Source organism: Phaenicophaeus curvirostris, chromosome 6 (assembly GCF_032191515.1).
Source record: "Phaenicophaeus curvirostris isolate KB17595 chromosome 6, BPBGC_Pcur_1.0, whole genome shotgun sequence".
NCBI lineage: Eukaryota > Metazoa > Chordata > Aves > Cuculiformes > Cuculidae > Phaenicophaeus > Phaenicophaeus curvirostris.
Window position 1 is genome coordinate 43032425 of NC_091397.1, and position 19320 is coordinate 43051744.

Consider the following 19320-nt stretch of genomic DNA (forward strand, 5'->3'; position numbering starts at 1 on the left):
TTCAGAAGAGAAGGGAGTTATGGAATAATTTGACCTGCAAGAAGGCTTTTTGTTTGTCCCAGGGAGCTGTCGGCTCTTCTGAATAAAGTGTTTAATGTAATTGATTTTATTTTTCCTAGTATAACTGTATATCTCATAATCTTGCTATTCAGAGCTTATTGTAGTGATGAGTTTTGATACACAGACATTCTTTATAAAACACAGATCATGATAAACCTCTAACGTGACAAAACCTTTTCATTTTTTAGGTATTACATTTAATTTTAAGTGATCATTTGGAGTGGAAAAAATTTGTATTAAATTATACTTGTGTTAAATTGTCTTTGCAGTAGAAGAAAAAGCAGGGGGAAGTAGAATCTGTAAACATAATTTTGTCACAAGTTGAGATTTCCCATGAGAAGTGTGACTATGAAAAGTATCAAACCACAGTAAGATGATGTACCTGGAATAAAACATAGGCAGTAGTTTAAGAAGACATCAGAGACATGCATTCAAGTTTTTCTTTCCTCTCCTTCCTATAGGAAGACCGAGTAGTGAACCATTTGGCAGCAAAGATCATTGAAAATGTTTGCACTACTCTGTCGTACCATGCACAAGGATTTGTTACAGGAGAAATTGGACCCGTCCTGTGGTATCTTTTCACACATTCTACAGTAGATTCTTTGAAGATAACTGCTATTTCGGTAAGGAATTTCCTTTCATGGTATGGAAATGTTTTGGAGGTTATTTTGAAAAGCATTCTGAATTGAAACTGAAATGTTTTTGAGCACATTTTCTGTATGTATATTTATATTCCAGATTACAAGAAGATGTATTTACAAATTTTTTTTAAATTAAAAAGTGTACATATTGCAGTCCTGGGCTTATGAGAATTCCTTGTGATTCATCATTTTCTGGAACATGTATTTTCTTATGCTGGTGATCATGACTTATGTTTGAAAAATTCAATTATTCAAAGAAACAGTTAAAGTCTTGCAAAATTTGAAATTTATTTTCTTTTTTTTTGTACGATGAAACGTTTATTCTTTTTATCACAGACTTGCTTCTAAGACACATTTGAAATCATCATATTACTTTCTATAGAATTGTTAGGCCTCATTTTTCCCCTGAATTTGTAGGTTAATGTAAGCTGAGAATAAGACAAATGGAGTGATAAATGGGTTTGGAACAAAAAGATTTGTGGGATGGAAAATAACTTAGCAGGGCTGTGAGTGTAATTATATCTCTCGTTAACGAAACAAAAGCCTTACCCACCAATACAGATAATATTTTACAACTGAACAATAAGTTGACTTATTTTAAATGAATTGGGGTAACTGGATGCACATTTCCTGACCAGAGCTCAGGCTCACTAGTGAGTTTACTGTTGGCTTCCAAATGAAAAATGGTACTGTTGCTGCTGCAGCAGTATGCACTTAGACGCATCTAGCATTGGGGTAATAAAAAAGAAAGAATTAAAAATATATCTGAAGGGTGACTGAAGAGATGGGGTAGAATAAATTTATAAATTATAAAAATATACGTGTTTATTAAACATTTATCTTGGTGTGTATTTGTGGGAGAGCCTTACCTGGGAAATAAACTACAAATACTGGGAAGATGTGTTGACCTTTTAGACCAGTGAACTTATTTAGTAAAATACGTATTACAGGAGCCTTTGCACCTGAATTTTTTTGTAATAACTTAGTCTTAGAACTTTTATGGATAGAAGACTGTCAGTCTCTCAAAATGCAAAATACGTAACCCTTATACAGAGCATTTATAGCTTAAGCCTGCTTGTGAGTCTGGCTGGTAGGCTGCTTTTTCAGAAAGGCTCTGTTTGAGACTTTACCCATTCAATCAGTGTATTATATGTTTATGCAATGACTGTATATATGGTAAAAGGCTGGAGATTAGAATTATGTTTTTGAGTATTTAAACAAGTCTGCTCGATCCTCTCTCTTACCACTACTTTTGCCATGAGGGATGTTTTGTATCTTATGCTTTCAGGTGTTGTCAATCATTGGACTGCGCAGTTGTTACTTGTTTGCTACTAGATCATAGCTCTTTATCTCTTTCAATTTCTTCTGAAGTTTTCCTCCTGTTTCTCTGCTATCAGCTTGGGGAACTTTTCTTCAGTGTTTAGCATTCCCTTGACTTCTACACCAGACTTCCAGAGCTACTCTTCTTGCAGGGGCCAGTTGGACAGTTATGCCTGTTTTGTGTGCCACAGTGAGCAGCATATCCCAGAGAAAAAGTTTGTCCAAACTGTATTCTGACACTGACCAAATTAAAATCACCAGAAGAAATGTCAACGGGCTTTTTGGTCTTTTGCCCTCTTGAAAAGTCAGTTTCTTCTTGGACAGTATAGTATGCTTGAGGTAGGCAAGAGCTTTTTTCCTGCTAAGATTTAGAAGTTATACTTCTGATTCTCAGGAATACACTGATCATCAGTGCAGACTCACTAAGGCTGGTTTGTAGCAGTGGGCTCAGAGCTCAGTTTCTTCAGAGCCTTATGGTTTGCACTCTGCCCTTAGATGATGTTTCTAGTGACTATGAGGAGAGAATTGATGTTAGTGGCTCTCTGTCATCAGCCTGTTTTGAGATCCCAGAAGTGAAATGGACAAGAAAACTTCTAAAGGTGGTACTCTAATCCTTTTTCTGCTTTGCACTGGAACACCAGAGTAACTAAAGAGGGAACTTATTTTTTTTAATAAATTACTCAGTGTCTGATATAAATTCTGTTTATGTATTGATACTGTGGACATGTTTCAGTATGTAATATTAACTTTAGAAAAAAAACTACCAATCAATATTGAAATCTAGTACAGGCAGATCTTCTACCAACTGAAGTTTATAGAGATTTCAGTAACATACTAATTTTTAAAGTAAAATACTAATGTTTTCTCCAAGCATATTGTACTGTACAATTTCTACTTTCATTAAATTGTTTCTATAGCTATGTAGATACTTTTATTCTGCATGACCTATAAATTGAGATCATATATTGTTATGCAGTCATTCCTGCCTTGTTTGAATGTATACTGAAGAATTTATTCTTGACTGGCATCTTTATTGAGATGTAAAAATACATTTCTGTTAAGAAATGTATATGTCATATCTTTACCTACAGCTAGCAGGCTGTCTGCAAAATATATCAATAGTGAGGCACTATGGAATTTTACTTGTGATTATTTCAGTTGATATTAAAAACATATCAAGAAGATTGTCTGTCTTCATTCTCTGGAATCAAGAAATGACACTTTACCTTATCCTGCCTGTCAGAGGTGGCAAACAGGGACTGTGTCTCAGTATCTTTGCCTTCTTTGGAGTCCAGCATGCCTCAGGTAAATATCACAGATTTTGCCTGTAGGAAAGCCATATTTTTTTATCATTTTGCTAGACTCAGAGAAGAAATTGTTCTGTAAGATGTTAGTGACACTCTGACAAGCTCAGCAGCAGGAAGAATGTTTTCTTTCCAGTATACTGAAAGGTTTTTATTAAAAAGAAACAAACAAAAAACTTTAAATTTCTAAGAGAAGGCTTCTTCTGCTGGAGGAGGAGTAACAAAATACGAGGCACTTAAGTAGAAATTAATTTGGGAAACCACAACATAATCTTTTGGAGATTTGGTTTTTTGGGTCTTTTTTGTTGGTTTTTTTTGTTTGGTTGGTTTTCTCCCCCGTTAAATGATTAGTGCTGAATAGTTTCTTTCAGAGAGTTTGGTATTATAGATACATTAATGCATTTATTCTCAAACTCAAGAGAGTCATAGAGAACATCCTAAAAAGGTAATTGTTATTCAGCCACTGTGTGGCATGTAAGACCTGAAGGCATTGGATAGGGCATAGATGATCATAGAATATCTCAAGCAGTAAGGGACTGATAAGGATCATGATGCTAGGGTTGGAGCTACTGGGACAAAAGATGCTGGTTAAGGCTGTGCGGAGAGCAAGGACAGAGAAGCAGCCAATTCCAGGAGAGACTCTACCAATGCCTTACTTTAACTATAGTTATTTCCTGTTCCAAAACTGCTGCTGAGAGATGATGGTATGAGCTCTACTCTTACTAGTTCTCATCGTTGCTTCCCAGTTTCTTCTCCACCACCTTTTGACCTGTCTCCACGTGTTCTCTCCAGATACTGGACCTGCTGAGGTGATTTAGGATACTTAGAATTTAATGGGAGATAGAAGACAATCTTCTGCTTTTCTGCTGAAGAGTTGGTTTCACCCACACAGCAGAGTGCTCTGTGACCCCTTGGCTGTTGTGGGCTGGGGCTTTCCTGCTGTCTCCAAAGCTGCAGTATGGTTCTAGAAAGCAGCCATGTCTCTTCTGCTAGATTTGCCTGGAAGTTGTCTGGTGGCCTGTGGTTACAGACAACCTTGTTTAGCAAGGTCGGTAGCAGACAGTTAAGGCATTAACAAGTCTGCATGCACCACATTAGCGCACCAAGTTAGCTCCATGTTGCTTTGACACAGTCTGTCCCTTGGTCCCAGCAGTTCACCGGTAAAAAACCCTAGAAGATATGTTTAGTGAATGCACATACCTCCTGCCCACTCATTTTGAGAACTAAGACTAGAGGTGAAGGGCTGGATTGTATCCTTGGGGAAATAAGAGCATGCTGTACTATAAGAAGCAGAGATTAAGTGCCTGTGTTTTAAAAGGGGTGGCTGGGAGAAGGAAAATAAAATGCTGTAATTGATATGGTTCCTGGACCAGAAAGGGCAGGGAAGAACAGGAGCAGAATAGATGAACAACATCAATAAAACGACTATTTAAAAATAATAAGTTCTTGATTTATTATCGTACCTTCCTTTTTTTTTTTTTTCCAGCATGTTTTGAGTAATATTTCTAAGAGTGCTGGTGAACTGGGCAGTTTCTGAGATTCTTACGTGGAAAAGTTTTCTCTGATGATGAAGCGCTGAGGGGCACAGTTTTAGTGATTGATGGGAATGGTTGGACTCGATGATCCAGTGGGTCCTTTCCAACCTAGTGATTCTATGATTCTATTCCATGGGTTTAATGGACTACAGTTTTTCTTAAATGAGACTTCCCTGTTGAATGTGTACCAAGTAAGCAGCAATTTCTAAACATTTCTGGACTGAAAAGAACATAGAAGTGGTTATATTGCCAGCTTTTCACGGAAGAAAGTAGCCTTCAAAGTTTTTCCTTAAAACCGATTCAGATTTACACATGAATCAAACAATGGACATAGTTTTCCTATCCTGACACTACATTAAAGGTGAGGGAAATTAAATTTTAAATGTCTAAATTCTTATTTTCTTTGGAGAGAACAAAAGCAGTTACAGTATTTTGAAGGTTGCACTTCCAGAGCTATCAAAAGGAAAAGCTGTGTTGACTGTGAGATGAATCCACTCTGGAGCTAATTTGGTGAAGTTTGTTATGAAATACCTACGTTAGTATACACTGAACAGATCTGTGCTCAGTTCACTCTGCATATTCTGTTTGAGCTGTTTTAATCACTGATATTTGTAAATCAACCATTTGGAGAGTAGTCTGCATGTTTACTATACTTAACAGTGTTCCTTAACAAGTATCTAGATCCAAAGTATCTAGATCTAAAGGTCGACTTTAGACGGTGAACTCCTGCATATCAAATTATGGTCCATGAGCAGAGAGAGAAAGATGTCCACCTTTATGAGTGACCAGAATTTCTGTGGTGTATGCAGTCTGTTTATTTTCTGCAGCCTGTTCTCCTTTCTAGTACAGTGTTACCTGATGCTACCTTGTTCTGTACTGATAAAAGACTCAAGCATGTGTGCTCCATCATTATTCTCTACAGGGAAAGAGTAATATGATGCTGTTTGATGTTGTTGGTGCACCAAATATTTCAGTTTCAGCTGAACGGAGCGTATAACAACACATTTAGAAGAATTCCAGGTCTCTAAAAATAAGTAGCCTTTTCTAAGATTTGTCTTATGAATGAAACTGAAAATCCTCTGTATTCCTAAACTATCGGAAAAATAAACACCTATTTTTATTCTCCTTGTTTCTCTTGAAATAATAGTCCCATGAAATAACAATTTTCTTTTTCTCTTTTGTAGGCTTTATGCAGAATTACTCGTTACTCACCCAGTGCTTTCCAGAGTGTCATTGAAAAAGTGGGATTAACAGCTGTACTAAATTCCTTGGCAAATGGAATAAGCAAAATTCAGCAGTACATGCTCACCATGTTTTCAGCAATGTTGTCATGTGGGATTCATCTACAGAGGCTGGTTCAAGAAAAGGTTTGATTTCAGATTAATGTTATTTACTGGCATGGAATTTCACTAATGGAAAGTTAACGTTGGCTCTGTTAGTGTTTGTGTTTTCAAAATGCTTAACTCAGTGACACTTTCGTATCCAAATAGCAGGAAATGAGGAATATGTTTTTATTTGCTTAAAATCTAAATAACGAAGTGTGTAGTTTTCCTTTCTCACAGGTCTTCAAGAGCTGGTAGTAACGGGTATATACATTGCTACTGTAGCTAGAATTTATCAATTCAGAAAACGTTATCCTGATCATAACTGATAATGGCCCTAAGGAAAAAAAAAGGAATGTATGAGGACATCTATTTGACATAGCTCTCTTATAATTTTCTCTTTTAAACATCTGAGTATCCTGATTGAATCTAAAGCAGTACTTTATGCTGTCCTTAAAGGACCTTAGGCCAATTTGTAATGGAAATGTCTTGCAGAAATTAGCATTTTAATAACTTAGGGTTTTCTTTTTAGTGTCACTGAATAAAACTACTGGTTCTGATTTATGCCTGATATAATTTTTGGAAGAGATGATTAAAAGCTTTCTATAGTGATCACCAAATTATTCTGTGTTTAGAGAAATAGCATTTTTTTTACAGTTCATAAGCAAAAGTAATCCCCCTCTGCCTGGAAGAGTCACAAAGAAAATAGGAACTGTAGTCATCTTGACTGTAACAATCTATGAGGCTCTAGAGTCGTAGAATGATAGAACAGTTTGGGTTAGAAGGGACCTTAAAGATCATCCAGTTCCAAAAACCCTGCCATGGGCAGGGACGTCTTCCACCAGACCAGGCTGCCCAATGCCCCATCCAACCTGACCTCTCTTTAGCTGTGAGAGATTAATTTGGTTTTTTATGCACATCGTTTTAACAACAATGTTTAAATTAAAAAATAATCGGTTGTTTTCCACTCATCTCTTCTTGCAGCCTGAAATCACTAATTCTCTTCCTAAAAGTTATTTCTGGGCCTTGCCAGAGCTGTCAGTGTTTTTCTGTAAACACTTGTCAGCTGGCTTTAAGCTTTCCATGGGCTCTACTACAACAGATTAACAGATTGCAAATTGTTCATGATGTCACAGTGTCTGATAGTGCACTTTACTGTGACTTGGTGGTACAGTCAGAGAAGTATGTTAAAAAAAATATTCACTTGAACATGCAGTGAAAGAATGCAATGTGCAGCAAACATATGGTTACAGTGTGGTGTTTCTTGTGAAGATTTTGTTGCTTATAGAGGACTTTGCAAAAATTATTCCCCTTCTGATACTGCAGTTCTTGTGATCTATTTTAATCATATTTTTGATATTGTGAAAATATTAAACTCAAATTCTCCAACTAGTTATAGAAAAATGAAACACATTTCATTGGCATGCAGTGGAGCAATGGCTGAAACTTTGTAGGTTTAAAATTGCTGCTTAATCATTAATGAATTGTCACGGTGTTTTGAGAACAAGTGTTGCAATTTTGCAGATTAGAAAATTGAAATGTAGACAAATAAATTCTTTTAACAGCATATAGCAATCTTATAGTAGAAGTGGGAATAGTACCTAAAGCTGTAAATGAAAAAAAGATTGTACTTTAAAAACTGATGAAGAAGGTCTAGTTCTACTGCTTGTGCCCACACTTGGTAACTGTATTTGCCTTATAGCTCAGGTAGATCTATATATCTCAGACTGTCTTGCTCAAATTATACTGTAGGATTTGGGAAGCAGAATCTAAATTTCTTTTTGTCTTGAATAAGGTCTAAAAATATAAACCTTCTCCTGAGTTCAGCCACCAGGTACTATCACAATACATGGAGGAATAATATTTTATTGCTGAAAACTGAATTTAATAATCCATGCAGTCTTCAATATTTTGTGAGCATAACACACTAGTCCACTTCAATGAGAGAAGGAAGAAAAAAACAAGTAGATAGCACTTGCCTACAAAGTGTTCTGCCTTCTGTAGATTTCTTGTGTTCTATAGCTTAAGAGGCAGAAGTACCTCAATGTTATAGAGAAGGCAGTGACAAGGTTGTGACTATCTTATTAAAACAGCTGAAAACCAACATATTAAAAGATGCTTAAAGACATACATTTAAGATGGAAATAATTTAGCTTTGTATATGTTATCTGGAAGCTATTTTAGCTTACAAGACTTAAGGCTACCCTTGTTTTTTTACTCCCTTCAAGAACAATGATAAAACCAGTTACAAAGTAAAAGCCAGAAGACAAAGAAGCAATGCAGTTCTGTGGTCATCTACGCTAGTATAAATCTTCAGAGAAAGTCAGTAGCTTTTTTTCCTCTCTAATACAGAGACTTTCCATTTTAGTTTCTTGTCTGGGAAACAAAAAAAAGCTGAAATTATGTTTTTAAAGTGCAGAAAAAGAACTTGAAGATCTTCGACACGCTATAGCAGTAGGGGGAAAAAAACCCAAATTAAAGCAAATATTACTGATTACTTATTTTCATCTGGCTGTCAAGGTTCACCTTCGAATGAGTGAAAACCAGTCATATAGCTTTTTAAATACAATTAGGTTTTTCCAGAGGTCAGATAATGGTGTTGGGGTACCTTTTACTCATTTTTTCTCAAGTACTAAGTAGTGAAATTATTCAGATGGTTCAGCATCTCTTGTCACACATGCATTGTTTCTTTGCTTCCCTGCATCATTTGCCATAGTTTCTTTTTGTCTCAGTCACGTCCAATTATGTCACTGAAAAAAAGCTCTATAATTACATTATAAACATTAAGCTCATATTTAAGTTCCTTTTTTCAATTCTTTCTCTTTTAACTGAATATGTACAAGTAGCTACCTCTGATGTCAATGGTTTTGTCAATATCACTATGAATTAATACAATGTTTTTAATATATTTAACAAAATCTTTGTAACTCTTAACTTATAATATTACAGTGGCATTCGCAATGCATAGAAAGGTCATTTGGAAATATACAACAATGCAACAAATGATTCCTGTTGCAACTTTAGTTTTTGTATAGTGAAAATAGTGGTATAACTTTTCCCTGTGTAGCCAGTTTGAAAACATCTTTGCTTTTGGTTATTTGTTTTGAACTTGCAATATATGCTAAGAGTATCCAACATAAAAACATGATCTTGTTGCAGTCAACAGTGCGCTCACCTACAATGAAATGAGTGTCCTTAGCCTGCAGAGTCTCCATGGATACATCAAACAGTTGCAGGGAAGGGAAGAAGAACAATATAACAGTGAAACTATTAATAATTTATGTATTAGATGGTATTTCAGCAGTTTTTGGCTTTTCTGATACATTGAGTTCTGCAGGTCAGCAAAGACCTGCTTCAGATTTTCTTTGGATACACTGTTGCTATTTTGCACTCCTCAGACCAGCCAAAAAAGCAAATTCCAAACTGTCATATTTACTAAGCCCTATTATTAGAACTGATTTAACTGATTTTAATTAACAATGTTGTCTTAACCTATGGTAAACGCCACATGTAACATTGAAATATTTTTACTATCCAGAGTGTGAAATGAAAATAGTCAGATATGCTTTGGCTTGTAGGTTCATATGTCTTTGTCATAGTGTCAGGTACCTTGTTTATCAAGTCTTTTTATGTTAGCAGGCAGTGTTGTGTTATATATCCTCTCTTGCTAAGTCTGAGTCTTTAGGGAGTTTCTTAATGTAAATACTTGTTCTCGTTGTTTTTGAGTAATTTCACAAAAAATCCCCAAACCCTCACTTTATTAAAATGTCTACTTTTGCCTTTAGTAGGTTATAATTTAACAATGTTACTGCTGCAGGCTCATATTGGAGAAGCTTCAAGTTGTGTTCCAGAAGCTGATGAACTGTTTAAACCAGTAAACTTGACACAGCTTGTGCTTATTAATCACAAGACTGAGAAACAGAAGAGTTTAACTCTTCTGTTTATGAAGTATTACAAATTAGAAAAAAACAATTCTCAGATAATTAATAAGTTTGTTTTTCTAGAATTTCTGTAGTGACTATTTGTGCTGACTGCTTTTAAAGACACTGTTAAAATGGTATCAGAGTAAAACCTGATGCTTTGCCCACTATCTCTTACGCTCCTATTCTTTTTCCTATCTCTGTAAAGGGGTGTAGTTAATTGTAGCGAAGACTATCTCTAGTAATTTACATTCAGTGTTGCTTTTCAGTTATTCTGTCAGCAAAAGATGGAGTTTGAATAATATAACACTTGCTTTGTTAAATATGCATTACATCAAGATTTTAAACCTTGTACACAACATGCAGGCACACACTGTGAACCTCTTTATTCTGTACTGTCATTCCATATGGAATACAGGTCAAATGATTGAAGGTAGTTTCTGTTGATGAGGCATTTGTGCTTGGTTTAATTATTGGGTAGAGTCAATTGGCTCACTTTGTAAATTGTGGCTCAGTTTTTAGTTCTGACTTTTAAATATTTTTTTATTATTTTGCTTTTTTTTTAAGACAGAGGGATTTGACATAGGGTTTCTGTTTTCAAAACAACACACTCTGACCAAGAGCTGATCCCAAAATGCCATTGCTGCTGTCAGCAAGGCAGTCTTTGAACATGGCTTTTTTTTTTTTTTTAACCGGCAAATAGCCTGGTTGGAGTACAGATGAGTAACAGATATTTTTTGTTCCTCGGAGGTAGAAGGATGTACCATGTCATTGTCGTTGCAAACATGTTGTTGGACAGCACATAAATAATCCTTATCTTATACTTTTTACAACTCATAATATCTAATTCAGTTTACTTTTTTCCTTCCACTGATTCTCAGGTTTATTGCGTTGGAAGCTGAGGCAGTACTCATGAATCTCATATCCTTCTATATGTCAGGCCACATTCCAGAAACTAGGGAAGAAAATCCTTTCCATATGCAGGGCAAAACAGAGAAAAAAAAGAAGAAAGCTATGATTTCAGAATGCAGTCAGTTAACCATTGTTAAACCTTTGACAGCAAGTATTTTGTGGTTATTCTTAATTTCTCACTACCCTTGTTAAACTCTTTATTCTTTCATTTATATTTATAGGAAAGAAAGAGTTGGCAAGGATCTTGGCATATTTTACATTGACTTTATCATAGGAATGGAGTGGAGGACTGGAGTCCATAGCTTTGAAAAGTCCTGGTTCCCAAGTGCTTGTGGTTTATCTTTTTTTCTTTCTTTCCAAGTCTTAATTTGCACTGTTCCTTGAGAAGGTGTTCTTCACTTCACAAAACTAAAATAAAATAAATTTAGAGAAGTACAATCAGAGGAGGTAGAAACAGTTTTGCCATATCTTTGCAGCATCTGTTGTGCAATTTAGGGTCTGATGTAGACATGATTGTATCCCAAAGTTGGTGTTTTTAGTTGTCCTGTGCATATGGGAATTAAGTGGTGAACATTTAACCATATTTCTGCTGAATTATTTATGCATTCTGAAAATCCTCCAGTCTTCTTTTAAAATAATATATTAAAACAGCCTGTACATATCCTTAAGATAAGGCATTTAAAAATATAAATTGTATCATATTTTGTAGTTAATTTTGTGCCATTTTGGATATAGTACATTACACAGTGTTTACTTGTTGCAGCTTTTGAGAAGAGGTACAAAGCAGCTTTGCACAGGATTTAGCTGGCAGTGAGCAAATGTTAAATATATACAGTGTTAAAATACAGTGCAAGTAACCTTTTTCTATCAAATAATATTAATGTGTTTGTGTCTATTTCCACCAAGGATTTTGTGACTACGATTACTCGTTTATTTGAAAGCCCTTCAACTTTTATTCGAGCAAAAGCCTTTCTGGTCCTGCTACAAGTTTTAATGAATAACAGGGAGATGTTGCTACTTAGTTGTCAAGCAAGGTAAGTTATTAATGGAAGATAATTAGAGATGTAATGTTTATTTTCAGTCATATCTGATATACTTCAAAATGTGTGATATTTTTGAGCCAGTGATTTAGGAGCAAACTATTTTCTGTGAATATTCTTATTCATAAGAATATCAAGAAAAGTGTTCTCTTTTGTCTGGGATCACTGGGTAACAATTACTTACAAAGGGAAACCACAATCTTACAGACAGAGTCTGTCTTTTCCAGTAATTTGTGGTCCCAGTGACCACAAGGAGTGGATTTTGCCTTGAGTAGGACAAAACAAGTACTGCAACAGGGAGTTGTTGCTATGGTGGGAGAATAAAATTGAAGGTCTGTTGTGTACCTCCCTCACCTTGGGGTGTGGTATAATCCATAGACTTTTCAGTAGAGACAGATTCAAGGTAAAATAATATTTCTTGGCTATATGTGGTGTTGGAGCAATTTATATAATGATCACTCAATTCTTCTGTCTTTTACATGAAATATTGTATTTGTTTCTGTGTTTTAAAGCACTTCTCGAGAAATGGCTGATTTAAAATTATATTTGACTCACAATGGAATAGCTATTTGAATTTTTGTGTCTTCTGATGGCACAAAACCATTCCTGTATCAGACAAGAGGAAATTAGACTCTTAAAATGTAAATTGTCATCACATTTTGTTAGGGGTAGTAGAAGTAAGATGGAAGAAATTTTATTTGGGATTTAAAACTTCTATGGTTATGAAGAACAGCAAAATGTATTGTAAACTCAGTTTTTATAGTATTGGAATAAAGCGGGTTTGGAAGAGAAAGTAAAAAAGGATGAGGATTGCAAGTAGCTGTAAATTTAACTATGTTTACGACTAATAAAACTTTGTATCTTATATTGATGTTTGAGAAGAGTTAAGACACATGCATTGGAGCTAAAGGGCTGGATTGGAAGGAGCAGGTGGTTATACTATGAAGCCACTTTAAGAGGACGTCTTGTGGAGTGCTGTCACTATATGCCCTTCTGCCCTCATACAAATCTATAGATATCCCAATTTCTGTAGATAATAGGGAATAAGTACTGAATCCAAGTTTTTTTTCATGTGTACCTTTCTATGTTTCCAGAAATGTTTTATTGTGTGATGTGTTCTTGTTAGTGTAAAATATCTTAAATAATTTGTAAGTGACTTTATGAATCGCCAATTCATATGCTTGTTATAGCACAAAGGACTTCGCTGTGTTTTGGAGATGTGCCTAACAAGTACTGCACTGGTAGTTAATATTTATTTATGCTTAAGATATTATGCGAATTTTTCATCTACAATTCTATCTCTTTATTTATCAACACTTGTAGGAAGATAGGTTAGAAGTTTTGACCGACTTTCGCAGTCTAACTAGGCACCAAAGCATAACTTTAGAGCAAAGTCTTTCTCTCTTATTTGTCCCCACCTCCCATATTTTTAAAATTTTCAGGTCTTGTATGTGCCCTCAAAGGAAAAGCTTTGCCTGGAGACCTATTACAGTCTCACATCTAGTATCTCATGTTGGCCTAGAAAAATAGTGAGGAAATGAGCAGAGAAGTTTAGCGTTCAGTCAAATGGGAAACGGAAGGCAGGAGGGAACAATTACGCAAATTGGTGATTTCAGGAAAAAAACCTCAGCAAGGTGGTATCAAACAAAAAAAAAGTAGCAGCAAAGAAAGAGGAGGAATAGGGGTTGACCCTTCTTACTAGCATGGTCTGCCATGCAGTGATGCATCTCTGTAAAATAAACAATATGTTTATATTAAATATCCTTTAAAAATCTGCATCCTTTTCTGTTGGCAGAGGTTGACTAAAAATGGGGGCCTTGAATTGTTGGGGTAAACAGATTGTGTGTTTCCTCAGAACAAAGAAGACACTTTAATTTCATGGAGGTCTGTCATTCTCTGAGCTTAGTGAACTGAAGGGAGAAGTAGGGAGAAGACGGCTAGTGAGAGACCTGTTTTTAGGCTGAGTCATCTGCAGCAACGTGCTTTTTTAATGCTGTTGAGATGCTGTTAAAGTTATAGCTGAATCTTATTGGTATCTAAACATAAAAAGAGAGATAAAAAAAGATATGAACTTTATATCTTTTCTCTCTCCGAATAAATGAGCATTCTTTGTATGCCTCTCATATGTGATTAAGTAATTGAACATGCTTTTAAAACAATGAACTCCCACCTCCCCCAGCAATAATAGCACTCATGTTGAAGTCTATTCAGCATATTTTACATAAAGCTTAAACAGATATAAACATATTTCCGTATAAAGTCAGATGATTGTTAGATCATGGAAGGGTTTTCTTGAGGAAAAAAATAATCCATAGAAACTCTGGTCTTTTGTCATGTTTTTGTTGAAAGTTAAACAGTTTTTGAGTAAAAACGCACTTGATTGCCTGGAAAGGCTAGAGGGCTTGATACCATTTTAATTGAAAATGTGATTTGTTTATGTTTAAAAAACTAAAGCTGTTTTAAGGAAACTTCTCTTTGAAGGGTAACGCCAGATTTTTAAGTAGTTGTCTTCTACCAGACAGATCAAAATTACTTGTAATTTAACACTATTTTCATAGATTGCAAGAAAAATAATAGGTGTCTCTGTAGTCTCTGGGAGGTGCAGCTGAATATGTTAGAATCTGGGCTACTGCAGAGGTGAAAGGTAGTTACTGAATGGGTATTTTGATTTAACTCGTATCTTTGCTCTGTAGCACAGTTCAGAAGGATAAGGTGAGTTGCAGTATTCCGTAACAATCATGCATTGTTTAGAGGACTAATCTTGCAAAATACATTCTTAGATAGTTTTTATTTCATTGAATAAATTGTCTTTTTAATGGAAATGCATACCTCCTGGGATAAAATTTTGTGTTTGTGAGTCCTGCAGCTTTGTTGTGTACACTTGTGGCAGTTTAAATAATTTTCATACTTGTATAGAAGGGCATTGATTATAAGGAGGCTGTAAAGAAAAAAAGAAAAAAACAGAGATAATACTGAAGTACATTCTTAAAATCCAGAGCATAGATTTCACTCACTGGTGACTGATGGTTTTTTGCAGACAACCTCCAGGGAGTCCAAATGTGAAATAAAGTTGTCAATATTATGCCCCTAAAGGAAAGCCTGGCCCCTTCTGTCTATTCAGATGAGCATTTTAAAATATTGCCTGAAGCATTCTGTTACAGGTGTATTATTAAAGCAATCTCTTGTAAGTTAGCCAATGGCTAATAAATCAGTTACCATAGTTTACTATGAGAAATGTCATTCTGCAGAACAGCACAGCTGCGCAGCAGATAGTGGCTAGAATGTAAGCATTGAGTCTTGAGCATCAGATTTCTAGAGAAAGGGTGTAAGGCTACTTGGGGCTTTTGTCTCTTTCAATAAGGCCGCTCTAACTAGTGCTGACATTTTGAATGTATGATTTATGTAGCATGATTTTTCTTGACTGAAAGATTGATCTCTTGTTACACTGACTTAAATTATTTTTACTTTAATAACTCTTACGTGTTGAAAATGAATGTCATTAGTCTTCTGTTCATAATGCACATATCGCTCACGTATTTCAAAATCAAGTGGGTTTTGAAATTGGTCTCTCTCTGTATAAAAAACCCTGAGCAGCTGAACTCCCAAATCCCTCCCTCCCTCCCACCCCCAGGGCAAGGGGAAAGGAAAATGAGAGGAAAAAGACTTGCAGATTGGAAACAAACTACAACTTTAATATATCAATAATAATGATGATGATTAAGATAATAGAAAGTAATAAAATATATTCAAACGTCTGAGATCATGCCCCTACCCCACCCCTCGATGACTATACGACGCCATGATATTGGAGAGCAGACACAAGGGAATGGCTCTGCAGCTAGGAGGGAACTGGACTCAGGAATACACAGATCTGGGACAGATGAGGTCCTAACTGGATGTCAGCTATCACAGAAGAGGGAGAGAGACCCTTGTGATCTCTCAGTTTTATACTGAATATGATGCATATGGGATGGAATACTCTCTTAGTCAGTTTGGGGTCACCTGGCCACCCCTCCCTGCAGGTGCACCCTTTTTTGCCAGTTTGAGGATGGCCTTGGTTACTATAATAAGTATGAACATTGGCTTTTCTGCATACTGGTGCCCAGTGTTATCACTTCTAGAGTGAAACTGTCTGAAAACCATGAAGTCAGTTTTCAGAAAATGAAGTTACTTAGATGAGACTGAGTTAGAGTCAGAAAACTGACTCTAATATAGCTCAAACCACAACAGCATCATATATTCTTTTAAACTAATAGAGTTGCATTTACAGTAGCTGAAGGTTTTCTTTCCTTTTGTTCCCAGACACATTCATTTGTTTTATTTTAAAAATTATTTATTTGAAAGGAAAAGTCTAAAATTTCAACAGAATTATAGAGCCAAAACTAATGTATCATCTTGATTGTAACTGCGGATACTAGAAGTGTTTGGGTTTGTAGCAGTTTTGAGATATAGTGTAATTTTTTTTGTTATAAGAGGTAATGTTTTGCACTTGCTTAAATGTAGACTCGTGATGTATATTGAAAGAGACAGCAGAAAGACTACGCCAGGAAAAGAGCAGCAAGGTGGCAGCGAATACCTGTCAAAATGCCTGGATCTTCTTATCTGTCACATTGTGTGGGAGCTGCCAGGAATTCTAGGTAAATTCAGTTGTTTAACTGAACAAATCTTACCTTTCCTTACTCCATCGAGAAACAAACATCTTCTTACAGGTGGAAAGACTGTATGCTATGATTAAGAAAAGTTTGCATGGTATCAGCTTCATTAAGTTGGTTTAGTTATGTCATGATAAGATATTTTGTATTGGAATGCATGATTTCCTGTATTAATGTTTTGTATTTGTTGAATGGTAAGCCCCTGTTCGCTCAGTCAGGAACCAGACCCAAAAGTACAAGAAGTTTTGTCAGTGTTCTAAGGAAATCCCAAACACTAAAAAACCTGAGAGCAGATTTGCCACATAAAACACAGAGCTGGGAGAGATGCAAAGTGCATATCTGTGAGTACACGTTAATCACTCACACTGAAACTTATGTGCTTCAGACAGTTTTTCTGGAAAATTTCAGTCTAGATACTTCAGTTCTAAATTTCTGAAACTGTTTTGCTTATGCATTAAAAAAAAGATGGAAAAATTTTTTCTGAGATAACATCAGTGCTACGTCAGCCTATGCCTTTAAGTTTCAGCTAAGTAACTCTACTGCCAAGGAAATGCATTTGGACAGTTTTGTGAATATTTACTCGAATTTCACTTTTATTTGAGCCTTTGGAACGATTAAAAGCTACTTTGAACTTTGTGCTGTTCACCTACATTCAAACAAAAATTTCCTTGGGTATGGCAGCTAAAGTCCTGTCATCACTGAATATGTTCAAACTTGTTGCAGTGGGATGAGGACTGGGGAAGAGGGGACTTGCAGAAAAAATGACAGGCATGTGTGCAAATAGGACAAAACCTGCACATTGCAGAGTGTAATTTGTGCTCATTGGGCAACTAGAGAAGAAACTGGAGTAGAAAGAAATTAGTCTGGGGAGTCAGTCAAGAGAATTTGGTGAGACAAGTTGAGAATTTTGGCCATTTGTACAGAAACAATTGATAAAATCTTGAAAAACTAAGGAGGATCTGTTGGTGAGATTTGAACGTAGGATTGATACTGAACAAAACAAATGTCACAGAAATTGCACTAGATGAGTGAGAGCTGTTCTATATGTAATGTGAGGAAAGATGAGGTTAATTGTGAGTGAAGGAAGAAAGGAAAGAAAGGAAGAGAGTTAGAAACGAAAGAAAAGAAGGAAGGAGGGAAGAGGGAAAGGAAAAAGGAAAGAGGAGAGAGGGAGAAGAGAAGGGAAGGAACTGAGTGGAGGGAAGGGCGGAAGAGGAGAAGGGGTGGAGAAAGAGAGAGGGAAGAAAAGAAAGAGAGTGGAGAAAGGAGACAAGAAGGAAGATAAAAAATGATTGATGTGGACAGTCTGAGTCCCACTTCTGGTGGATGGGATCTCCCACGGAGTAGAGTAAGAAAGCAAAACAGGAAGACAAGGAATGAAAAGCTGTGAGTGTTCCAGAAAAGGAAGGGAGCAAAGCCAATCCTAATTGTGTATGCATTGTCATTAAATGATAAAACATTTTTTCATAAAAATATTTTCTGATGAGATAACTGATATATATTTTATCCTCTCTACATTATTACTAGAATATTGAAAATGTAATAATAGCACTACAAAGGTCAGTAGACCGAAATGTCATGCTGCTATTTTGGAAATAACTTTACTTCTGATGACAATGCAAATTTTTGCCGTGCTGCAAATACCTCATCCCTTTTCTTGAAAATAAATACCAAGTTTGTATATTAGCTGTATTTCAGGATTTGTAAGTGTCCGACTATAGATGTTTGAGGCAGAAATTCACGTCTTGCTGCCTCTGTGTCCTATATGCAACTGATATTTCCTCAGAACCCGAAAGTACTATACGTCAAATATGTAGTTGAAATCACTATAATTCATAATGCATCAATTGCTTTAACATGTATTCTACTGGGATTTTTTTTTTACTTGTATATCAAGCATAATTTTTACACTTTGTTTTCCTTTCCAAGCTAGATTTGTGTGGTTTGTTTTTATTAAGAGAAAGCTATCTGTCCATATTTGCCCATATTTGCCAGAAGGCTTTTTCATTTTATTGCTGTGAGTATGACAAAGGAACATGTTCTGCTTGAGGAGGCAAAAGCTATGGGCTTCTAAGAAAAATAACCAGATTTGCAAAAGTGGAACAGTTAAAAGCAGTTTAACTGTTGATTTAGAATTAATCCTAGCTGACTTTTTTAATATGCATTTATGTAAGCTCCTTACCGATCCCATCGTCTTCCACCAGATGTAGCTATAAACCAACTGGATTAAGGTGTAGAAATTGCCCTGAAGAACCATTTAAACAAATGAAATAAATGGTTAATCTTGTAGATAATTTTAAAAGTTTTCAGTTGTTGCAGTTAAACCCCCCTAATTTTGATACTGCATTTATAGTAATTAACCTAGTTCTGTTAAGTAAATATAAATTGCTTAGATCATGCAAAAAACTAATGTAACCATGTCTATCTATTTATCAACTGCAAAATTGGCAAATATGATGATTTATATAAAAAAAACACAGAAGGAGAGTAGGTTGTTCAGTAAACTATTTGTTGCTAATCAGAGAGGTCTTGTTGAAGTACTGTATTGTGTTTAATCCAAAAGAAAAACGTATTAATGGAAGAACAGTATTTTGGCTTATGTATTTGGGGAGTT

At 35.6% G+C, this 19320-nt stretch overlaps 1 protein-coding gene across 4 annotated transcripts in view; it reads left to right on the top strand.

The window, feature by feature from the left end:
* ULK4 (unc-51 like kinase 4) overlaps positions 1-19320 on the top strand; it is a 220806-nt gene that overhangs the window by 52493 nt on the left and 148993 nt on the right. For all 4 annotated transcript variants that reach the window (XR_011337663.1, XM_069859966.1, XM_069859967.1 and 1 more), the window contains exons 19-22: positions 522-683; positions 6045-6227; positions 11921-12048; positions 16558-16691. Coding sequence is in view for 3 of the 4 variants with exons in the window: in XM_069859966.1 (XP_069716067.1) it covers positions 522-683; positions 6045-6227; positions 11921-12048; positions 16558-16691 (607 nt within the window). In the remaining variant the exon portion in view is untranslated. The remainder of the gene's footprint in view (positions 1-521; positions 684-6044; positions 6228-11920; positions 12049-16557; positions 16692-19320) is intronic.